Source organism: Bison bison, unplaced genomic scaffold (genome assembly GCF_000754665.1).
Source record: "Bison bison bison isolate TAMUID 2011002044 unplaced genomic scaffold, Bison_UMD1.0 scf7180017864304, whole genome shotgun sequence".
In the NCBI taxonomy this organism is placed as follows: Eukaryota; Metazoa; Chordata; class Mammalia; order Artiodactyla; family Bovidae; genus Bison; species Bison bison.
Window position 1 is genome coordinate 10,928,832 of NW_011494876.1, and position 11,519 is coordinate 10,940,350.

Sequence of the window (11,519 nt, forward strand, 5' to 3'; positions counted from 1 at the left end):
CTTGGAGGCCGAGCTGCCTTGGAGTTTTCGGCGTGCAATAAAACACACCCGACCGCAGGCCCCGCGTCGAGCCAGGGCGGCTGGGGGAGAAGCCAAGCCCCTTGGCCGGCGGCTGCATGGTTAGGCGGAATTGATAGTGTGTGTCCTGCTCTGCGGCTTTCCTTTTTGTTTTGGCTTTGTAACTAAAACAGAGCTGATGCCTCGGAGATGGGCTGTTCAGCTTTATTTTATTCCCATCAGTGTTTCACACACATTGTGTGTGTTTGTGTGTGTGTTTGCGGGGGAGGTAAGCAGTTATCATGGCTTGAATTTGGGTTTGAATCCTCGCCCCGTCTCTCTTGGGGACATCAGGTCCGACCTTCTGCCTCTCTTTGAGTATCCATTTCCTCGTCTGGAACAGGAAGCTGGGTGTTCCTTCCATGCAATAATTAATTAGGTGAAGTATCTAGAACTGCATTGTCCAGTGTGGGAGCCACTAGCCACATACAGCTATTTCAATTTAAGTAAAATACAAAAGTGAGATCCCACATGCTGCAACCAAGACCTGACACAGCCAAATAAAGAAAGAAGATGCCATTCATTTAAAAAACAATAACAATAAAATATCCAGTTCCTCAGTTGCACTAACTGCGCTTCACATGCTTATCAGTCTCACATCCAAAGTCACGGTGATGCTACAGGACTTTCCCACACTGAGAACACTTCTGCTGGGAGCACTGGCCTGGAGCCATACCTTGACCCACTGGACACTCAAGATGGGCCAGCAGGAGGAACCGGAGGCCGCCGCCACCGGAACCAGCACCAACACCGGCGGTGGACAGGGGCTGATTTAAACCAGAAAAACATTATCCACAGTGCAACTCCCCCAGAATGGAGAATGTGAAACTCACAGTTCAGCTGTCTTGTCGCAAGGACCTGTTTCTCGTATGTAGATGCCCAAACGTGGGAAAACGCTCCACAGAGAGGCAGATGCAACAACAACAGCCAAGACTGCAAAGTGCAAAATGGAGGCCGGCACTGCACAGGTGTGCAGCCCCATCAGCTCTGGGCCGTGTCAGTTACGGGTCTTTTGGCGGCAGTCCCAGAACCTGCTCCAGCGGGAGGACACCACCGCTCCGTGGAAGATGGTGTCATGTCTCTGGAAGCCAACGAGGCCTTGAGCCTTGGGCTGGCTCCGGGGACCTCAGATCAGAGAGACGCAGACCTGCCTTCTGCTGCGTGCTCCACATTTGTCAGTGCTCCAGAATCAGCTGGATATTCTAAGAGACAGATGCTGGAGCCCTCTTTTGGACATCAGACTCATTGTGGTCAGACAGAGTCCTGGGAGTCTGTTCTTTCTGGGCACCTTGGGTGAGGCTGAAACCTCTGCTCCAGATGTTCACTCCCAGGTCTCCTGTGTTTCTAGAAATCTCCCTGTCAGGTTGAATACCAGGACCCTGAGTGGGGATCTGCCATTGTTCAGTCAGCACACTTGGGGGTGGGGGTGGGGAGCTGAGCCCGACTCCCGGGGTCTAAATTCCTAGAATTAGTATGGGACCCTGCAACCCCCATTCTGGGTCTTTAGTCAAAAGAACCTGAATCAGGATCTCAAAAAGCTATCTGCACTCCCATATTCACTGCAGGCTTATTCAAAACAGCCAAGATCTGAAAAGAGCCTAAACGTCCATCAACAGATGAATGGATAATGTACATACACAAGGAAATATTATTCAGCTTCAAAAAAAACAAAAAACCCAGAAATCCTGCCATACGTGACAACACAGATGAAACTGGAGGACAGACGTTACGCTAAGTGAAGGAAGCCAGTCACAGGACAGGTACCACGTGATTCCACTTACATGAAGCATCCACAATAGTCCAGCGCCTACAGAGAGAGAGACTGGAAGGGCGGTTGCCAGGGGAAGGAGGGGAGGGGAGATGGGGCCTGCTGTTCAAGGGTATAGGGTTTCAGGCATGCAAGAAGAATAAATTCTAGCGACCTGCTGTACACCCCTGCGCCTGCCGTTAACAATACTGTATTGTACAGTTAAAATTTGTTAAGAGGTAGATCTCATGTTAAGTGTTCTTACCACAATTTAAAGGGGGAAAAAAAAAGAGGGAGAGAGAATTCTGATGAGGTGTCCAGAGAGCGCAGACATGGCTCCTGCAGGGCAATGCCGTTTCAGGACTGTATTTTGTGACGTCTAGGGGTGGTGAGGCAGTCTGTCATGCAGTCACAGATAACTGATTCAAAGAGCTATATTTTCTTTTCTTTTGGGGGGAAACCATTTCTCTTACTATTTAATGTGTTGTTGATTTTTCAACTTTTCAGTGAAAAACTTAGTCCTGAGAACACGTGATTTTAACGGGTGTGTCACACGCCTGACTTGCTGATATCCAGGGGTCTTCATCTCATTTTTGCCCTTAGGCTAAATGCTCTATTTCATAATGGAAATGAATGGGGAAAACTTCGTATGTGTGTGGGTGGGGAATGTCTGAATAGCAGTGCACAAAAGTGTTCACAGCAGCAGAGTCAGTTTTAAATTTGATTAATGTTTATGATATTGATAATGAATTTCTTTCAAAGAAGTCATTTTAACATATAAAAAATGATCTCTGTCAGCTACCTTCAGGCTTGAAGTTAGAAACGTTTTGGGTCTGAAGGGTGGAGAGTCGGTCAGGAGCTCGGCAGTTGTTACCACACTCCTCCCTGCCCGGGAGTCAGAGAAGCAGGATGTGCTAGGATAGTTCTGGAATGTCAGGCTAAGGGCTCTTAAGGAGTTTTTTCTTTGTACTTGGGACAGTGCTCTGTGCTGATAATTTTGCAAAAGTGCTGAGGGAACAGATAGAGAAATAATTTAAGTCAGACTCACAGGGTGAAGCTTGGAGAGGCGGGAGAATCAGAGTGCTAGTGGTAAGGAACTCGCCTGCCAGTGCAGGAGATGTAAGAGATACGGGTTCGATCCCTGGGTCAGGAAGATGCCCTGGGCATGGCCAGCCGCTCCAGTGTTCTTGCCTGGAGAATCCCATGGACAGAGGAGCCTGGTGGGCTGCAGTCCATGGGGTCACATAGAGTCGGACAGTACTGAAGGGACTAAGCATATACACATGCATACATGGTGAAGCTTGGAGAGGAGGGATAATTGGAGGATATTTACTCGACACAGAGCATCTGGGTTCCCTTATATCTCTGACCCGGGGCTGGAAGAACAGGGGACCAAGGACGTGTGGCTGAGTGGTTGTGGCTTTCAGTGGGGGTGACTGAGGAACTGTGCCAAACAGTAGTGGAAACCGGTCCACTCAGCCAGCAGTCGAGGGAAGCGAAGCTGTGGTGAGCACGGGGAGGTCCTCCTATTCGAGGCTGCGTAAAGTGGGATGGCAGGCTCCTGGCAGGCAGTGCAGCCCAGACAACGGAGGAAGCTGGGAGGGAGCTCCCCCTTGGTTTCAACGGAGCTGCCTGCCCCCTTGCCATGGACGTGATTTCTCAATGACTTGAAGATACAAATGAATTAATGGCATCTTACTCATTTGTTCACTTGCTATCTTGCTTGCAAACAAGAACTTTCATTACTATTATTATTCATAATTGTAAATTTATAATTTATATGTACAATTATTAATATCAAAGAATGTTTTGCACCTCAAAGTCTATTGGGTTTGGTATCAATATGGCTATGGTTGTCTTCTTTTGGTTGGTACTTGTCTCTTTCAATCCTTTTATTCAACTGCTCTGAATCTTTAGATTTTGAGCGTTTCTTTTAAACATCTGGAGTTGGATTTTCTTTGCTCTTTGTCTTTGAAAAGCCAGTTCATTGTAGTGACTGTGATCATTGATATATTTTAAGCTTTCTATTTGTCCTACTTTTCCTTTCTTTGGGCTTCCCTGATGGCTCAGCTGGTAAAGAATCCACCTGGTTCCATCCCTGGGTTGGGAAGATCCCCTGGAGAAGCGGATGGCTACCCACTCCAGTATTCTGGTCTGGAGAATTCCATGGACTATTCCATGGGGTCTCAAAGAGTCAGACACGACTGAGAGACTTTCACTCACTCTCTTTCTTTCGTTCATCTTCCTTTTCCTTTGGGGTGAGTAGTGTTTCTTTTTCCTCATTCCATTTTCTGACTTTTTGTTTTGAAAACCACATTTCCTATTTTTTGACAACGTGGATACCCAATATGCTTAAACGTTTACATTGAAGACAGTCTTATATTAATCAGTACCTTGATCCTCATCTCAAACAATGCGAGGTTCTTAGATCATTTCGATTTTGTTTTTCTCCTAACGTATATGCTCTTATTTGACCAGTATGTTGTTGTTTAATGCCCTATAATAGACACGGCAAGTATTACTTCATACAGTGTTTAGATTTCCCAATATATTTGCCGAGATCTTGTTTCTCAGACATCTGTGTGATCTGTGCTGACCTTGCCTAGAGCTGGAGGTCCAGCCTTTCGGTGTTCTTTTAGTGGGTTATCTTAGTGGGAACTATCTTAGCTTTTATTTTATGGAAAATGTTTTTATTTAACCATCAGTCTTAAGTGGATGTTTTTCTGGCTATAAATGACAGTTCTTCATCCATGTCTTTACTCACAAAATATTATGATAACCAAGCTGTGTGCTAGACACTGAGGAATCAGGTGTAAACTGGCGCACACTCTGTCTGTGTTCCTATGGGATTAACCAGGTGGGGAAACAGACACTCAAACCACCGCACCCACAAGCATGACAGAGCCGTCGGTAACTGACATGAAGGGGTCACCATGCTCTGAGAGTTTGTACGAGGGAGCTCGTCCCAGTCGGGTGACCAGGGAAGGTTTCCCTCAAAGAAATGAAAACTCAGTTGGGGATTAAACCAAAGCTCAGTGAATGAGTCGGAGGTACCTGGGCACAGGCAGAGTTGGAAAGAGTGGAGTCGGGAGAGTATCCCAGCCATAAGAAATAGCAAATGCAAAGGCCCTGTGTGGTATGGCATGTCTGAGAAGCTGGAAGATGGCCAGTGGGACTAGACGACCAAAAATGGAGGTAACGGTGGCCAGCGAGGCTGGGAAGTTCAGCTGGAGGTCAAGAAGAGCTTGCAGATTGTGGTGAAGATTTGGGGCTTTCTATGAACAAAGCTAGTGGAGGTGATGGATTTCCAGTTGAGCTATTCCAAATCCTGAAAGATGATGCTGTGAAAGTGCTGCACTCAATATGCCAGCAAACTTGGAAAACTCAGCAGTGGCCACGGGACTGGAAAAGGTCAGTTTTCATTCCAATCCCAAAGAAAGGCAATGCCAAAGAATGCTCAAACTACCACACAATTGCACTCATCTCACACGCTAGTAAAGTAATGCTCAAAATTCTCCAAGCCAGGCTTCAGCAATATATGAACCGTGAACTTCCTGATGTTCAAGCTGGTTTTAGAAAAGGCAGAGGAACCAGAGATCAAATTGCCAACATCCGCTGGATCATGGAAAAAGCAAGAGAGTTCCAGAAAAACATCTATTTCTGCTTTATTGACTATGCCAAAACCTTTGACTGTGTGGATCACAATAAACTGTGAAAAATTCTGAAAGAGATGGGAATACCAGAAGACCTGATCTGCCTCTTGAGAAATTTGTATGCAGGTCAGGAAGCAACAGTTAGAACTAGATGTGGAACAACAGACTGGTTCCAAATAGGAAAAGGAGTACGTCAAGGCTGTATATTGTCACCATGTTTATTTAACTTCTATGCAGAGTACATCATGAGAAACGCTGGGCTGGAAGAAACACAAGCTGGAATCAAGATTGCCGGGAGAAATATCAATAACCTCAGATATGCAGATGACACCACCCTTATGGCAGAAAGTGAAGAGGAACTCAAAAGCCTCTTGATGAAAGTGAAAGAGGAGAGTGAAAAAGTTGGCTTAAAGTTCAACATTCAGAAAACGAAGATCATGGCATCTGGTCCCACCACTTCATGGGAACTAGATGGGAAACAGTGGAAACAGTGTCAGACTTTATTTTTCTGGGCTCCAAAATCACTGCAGATGGTGACTGCAGCCATGAAATTAAAAGACACTTACTCCTTGGAAGGAAAGTTATGACCAACCTAGATAGCATATTCAAAAGCAGAGACATTACTTTGCCAACAAAGGTTCGTCTAGTCAAGGCTATGGTTTTTCCTGTGGTCATGTATGGATGTGAGAGTTGGACTGTGAAGAAGGCTGAGCGCCGAAGAATTGATGCTTTTGAACTGTGGTGTTGGAGAAGACTTTTCAGAGTCCCTTGGACTGCAAGGAGATCCAACCAGTCCATCCTAAAGGAGATCAGCCATGGGATTTCTTTGGAAGGAATGATGCTAAAGCTGAAACTCCAGTACTTTGGCCACCTCATGCGAAGAGTTGACTCATTGGAAAAGATTCTGATGCTGGCAGGGATTGGGGGCAGGAGGAGAAGGGGATGACAGAGGATGAGATGGCTGGATGGCATCACTGACTCCATGGACGTGAGTCTGAGTGAACTCTGGGAGTTGGTGATGGACAGGGAGGCCTGGCGTGCTGTGATTCATGGGGTCGCAAAGAGTCGGACATGACTGAGCGACTGATCTGATCTGATCTGATTTAGAATTCATAGTGGAGAAGTTGAAGGAAGGAGATAAGGAAAGAGGAAAGGCAGCTAGCCAGACAGGTTTGATTCCCAAGGATAAGACCCTGTCTAAAGTACAAGGCACTTGCTATCAAAGTCCTGCTAACAGTCTTTAGCCAGACATATACCCAAGCGTCCCATCTATGGTGGTCACAACTTGCTAAAGCTCATTTCATCTAAAAGAGAAAGGTAGATAATCAACAACTTTTCCTTGACTCACTTTTCAAAATCGTTGACAAAAAGCATTAAAGTCAGTGTCAGCAACCTCCTGTCCCATCCTCTACTCCTGTCCCTTCTCTGTCTCTCCCCAAATACACTATGGAAAAGAGACAGTCTCTCTTCAGCAAGTGTTGTTGTGACAATTGGACAGCCACATGTACATCGATGAAGTTAAACACATCCTCCCACTATCCACAAAAATAAACTCAAAATGGCTCAAAGACTTAAACGTAACACATGACACCCAAAAACGCCTACAGGAGAAGATAGGCAAAACACTCATAAATTACAGCAGTGTTCTCTTAGGTCAGTCTCCCAACGTAACAGAAAGAAAAACAAAAATAAATAAATGGGATGAATCAAACTTAGCAGCTTTTGCACAACAAATGAAAATCATAAAAGACAAGACAATGTATGGATGGGCTGGGAGAAACTCTCTGCAAATGATGCAACTGACAAGGGCTTAATTTCCAAAATACACCAATAGCTCTTGCAGCTCAGTAATGAAAAACAATCCAATTAAAAATGGACAGAAGCCTAAGCAGACATTTCTCCAAAGATGACATACGAATGGCCAATAAGAACATGAAAATACGCTCAACACCACTAATTATGAGGGATATGCAAATCAGAACTCCAGTGAGGTATCACTGCACACTGGTCAGAATGGCCATCGTTGAAAAGCCTGTAAATAACAAACGCTGGCGAGGATGTGGAGAAAACGGAACCTTTCTACACTGTCGGCAGGAATGTGGTTGGTGCAGCCACTGTGGAACAGTATGGAGTTTCCCTAACACATTATTGATCACAGACATATTAATATGCCTTTTGCTACCTGAACATTGCTGACTAGAGACATATCAATCCTTTTTAGGGAGTGATACAAGTAACATTACCGTGTGAAGCTGGTAGAGCTTCAAATCGATCACAGGTTCATTATATGACTTATGATTGCTATTACCATTCACATTTTGCCCCATTAGGTTTTTGTTCCAACCATGAATATTATAAACACAAGTTTATTACCGTAAAATTTTCAAAAATAATGTATCACCAAAAAAAATTTGAAAAATGAGTGGAGATTTTTTTCAGTGAATTTTATGCAAATATTTTCTCTGATTCTCCAAGCAACATATATACTAGTATCTCAGAAGATGATAGTTCTTCAGAATATAATTATGATTCAGGCGATGTGAAAATTAGACCAACAGAAAGACAAAAAAACCTTACTGATTCTGATACAGACAGCAAAAATGAAACTCATGGTGATGGAGAATGTGCTTTTGCTTCTGCGGAAGAGTGGATTGAAGACAACATTTCATGAAAATTAGAAGACTTTACAGGTGCGTCAGGTATAACTGCTGAATTTCGTGAAATGACAGGTTTAATTTCGGGTAGTGACTTTTTTTGAGCTGGTTGCTTGTCAAACTTGTATCACCAACAGAATGAAAAACCATATAAAAAATGCAGTAAGGCTTTAAAATGGACTGATGTAGCCAACAGTGACGTGAAAAAGTTTCCTGGATGATAATTTTGATGGGGCAAATAAGAGTCCCAGTGGAAAGAACACTGGTTGACTGATACCTTACTTGAAACATCTATCTTTCCAAAGTTTATGACAAGAAGGAGGTTCAAATAAATAATGACATTTCTTCAGTTTAATGACAACTCTACTTCCTACAGAGAGAATTTCAAAAGTTAAGCCTCTTCTGGATTATTTTCTACCAGAATTTCAATTGCTGCATATACTCACACAAGAGCTATCGCTTGATCAATGATAAAAGTGGAGTGTCATGGATGACTCCATTCAAGACCTATAATCCAGGAAAACCCACAAAGTATGGAATTTTGGTCAGGATGGTTAGTGAAAGTGGACACATACACAATCTTGAGATTTACACCTTGAGGTGAAGGAAAGAAACTAGGAAACAATATTATTGGTAGTAACCATATTTTGGGTCATGGAGCCATGTTACCAAGACAATTATTATCATGGTGTGTGTCCACATGTGAAATATTGTTGAAAAATAAAACCGGAATTTGCTGGACTATAAGAGAGAATCATGGTCTACGAAACCAATTTAAGGAGAAATGTAAAAATATATAGAGGGGAGAAATGACATTCTTATGGAAGGGGGGAAGCAGTTCTTACATGGAAAGACAAGAGGCCAGTATGCACAGTGTCAGCTCTTCATGACACCACCATAGCATCTATAGGACAGGAAGACAGGAGGACTGGCCATCACATAACTCACCCCACTGGTACATTAGAGTATAATAAATATATAAAGGAGTTGATCAATTCATCAGTATCTGGCAAACTTTAATATCCTCTGGAAAACTTGAAGATGGTATAAGACAGTGGGTTTCTATTTGAATAACTGTAGTTTGTTCAATGCATTTAAAATTTATTATAACCTTAATGCTCCAAATAAAATGCCTTACAAGCAATTTTTCTCAGAGGTCCCTAGATAATGGGTCTCTGACCATTCTGGTGAATGCAGTGGTAGTCCCACACCTGGTCCTTCTTGTGGTGTTTCTAAAAGAGCCCCCAGGAAACATCTACCCTATTGACTATCATGTAAAACAAAAGAACATATTCTGGACGCAATAATACCCCCAGGACTAAAAATAAAAGATTGCCAGAAAGTACAGAGTCTTCTCTTGCAGCACAGTGAAACACTATATATTTGTACTAGGTGTTCTCTTTCCCTGCACAGAGGTGTCTGCTGCACTGCCTATCACACTATGTCACGTCATCTAGTCAGTTGTGTCCAATTCTTTGTGACCCACGGTCCGCAAGGCTCCTCTGTCTATGAAATTCTCCAGGCAAGAATACTGGAGTGGGTTGCCAATTCCTTCTCCAGGGGATCTTCCCGACCCAAGAACTGAACCCAGGTCTCCCACATTGCAGGCAGATTCTTTACCATCTGAGCCAAGCTTTAGTGAGACATCTACAAAGTTTCAAACAAATACATTAAATGCAAGAAATTGTTGATATTTACTCAAAGGCAGGTGTTTCAATATTCACACATAACAAATTGCTGGTCATAGGCATTAGTTCTTGCAAAAATCACCCAGTCAGTAATGTGTTAAAACTAAAAGTAGAGTTATCATATGATTTAGAAATACCCACTCCTGGGCATGTATCCAGACAAAACCCTCATTCGAAAAGATACTTGCATCACCATGTCCATCACATCACTATTCACAACAGCCAAGACGTGGAAGCAACCTGTATGCCCACTGACAGATGAATGGACACAGAAGATGCAGCACAGATTTACAATGGGATATTACTCAGCCATAAGAGAGAATGAAATAATGCCACTTTCAGCAACATGAATGGACCAGATAGTGATTATCACACTAAATGAACTCAGAGAAAGACAAGTATCGTATCACTTATATGTAAAATCTAAAATACAATATAAATGCACTTATTTACATAAATAGAATCTCAGACATAGGAAGCAAACTTACAATTCCCCAAGGGAAAAGGGGGTGGAGAGGGATAAATTGGGAGTTAACATAGATACACAACAAGGTCTTTCTATAGAGCACAGGGGACTATACTCAATATCTTTTGGGAGAGATCAGAAGGTAGAACAGAAGGACGTGGAGTTCCCTCCTCCCGTAAATACATCAAAAAATCTACATGTGGAAAAATGCTCACAGAACACCTACTCAATGCCGGCAGAAGATCTCCTAGGATCAAAACGGCAAGAAGGGGCTTCCCTGGTGGCTCAGTGGTAAACCTACCAATGCAGGAGACACCGGTTCCAGCACTGGCCCAGGAAGATTCCACATGCCGCGGAACAACTAAGCCGGTACGCCACAGCTACTGAGCCTGTGCTCTAGAGCTCAGGACCTGCGACAACCGAGCCCACGTGCTGCAACTACAGAAGCCCATGCACCCTAGAGCCTGTGCTCTGCAACCAGAGAAACCACTGCAATGAGAAGCTGGCATACGGCGACTAGAGAGCAACCCCTACTCGCCGCAACTAGAGAAAAGCCCAGGTCTCACTGAAGATTCAGCACAGCCAAAATTAAAGGAATAATAATATTATAACATTATATTATTATATATTATAATTATATTATAATAGTATAAATTACAATTATAATAATATTAATTTATAATATAATAATAATAAACCTGCAAGAAAGATCACCAAGTGACCAGGTACAAAGGAAGGGGAAAACAAAATGGATTCAGCATGGGGCCTGCACCCCTGGGAGGGTGCTAGGAAAGAGGAGAGGCTCCCTCACTCTGGGAACCCCCTTCAACAGCTGGGAGATCAGCCAGGACAGGAAGGAACTTCACAGGCTCAGAGCAGAGTGTGGCAAGCAGCCTGTGGCGGGCCAACAGAGAGGAACCACGTGGACCCTGGCCATTTCTGTTGGCTGCGGTCCACAGCCTGAGACGTGCACCTGCTGGAATGCACGGTGGCTGGGCGCTGAAACCCAGATTTCTACAAAAAGCTCAGGAGAGAGGACCGGGGCTGGCTGTGGGAGACAACCCCAAGGGGCTAGAATTTGTATACACCTCTGGCTGCCCTGAGGGTACAGGCAGGATGGAAGCCCAGCCCAGGTTGACAAGAAGCCCCCTTGTTAGTGCCCGTTTAGAGAGGGGTGGGGCTCACCACGGCAACTTCTTTCCCGAGTGCTCACAGTGGGGGTGGCTCCACCTCTATGAGGTCTGCGGGTGTGCA

At 44.1% G+C, this 11,519-nt stretch overlaps 1 protein-coding gene across 1 annotated transcript in view; it reads right to left on the reverse strand.

Annotated features, from left to right (window-relative positions):
• LOC104997263 overlaps positions 1-11,519 on the reverse strand; it is a 135,600-nt gene that overhangs the window by 436 nt on the left and 123,645 nt on the right. Inside the window, exons 5-6 of the mRNA XM_010851932.1 lie at positions 891-990; positions 734-824 (exon numbers count right to left, since the gene is read on the reverse strand). Of these exons, the coding sequence (XP_010850234.1) occupies positions 734-824; positions 891-990 (191 nt within the window). The remainder of the gene's footprint in view (positions 1-733; positions 825-890; positions 991-11,519) is intronic.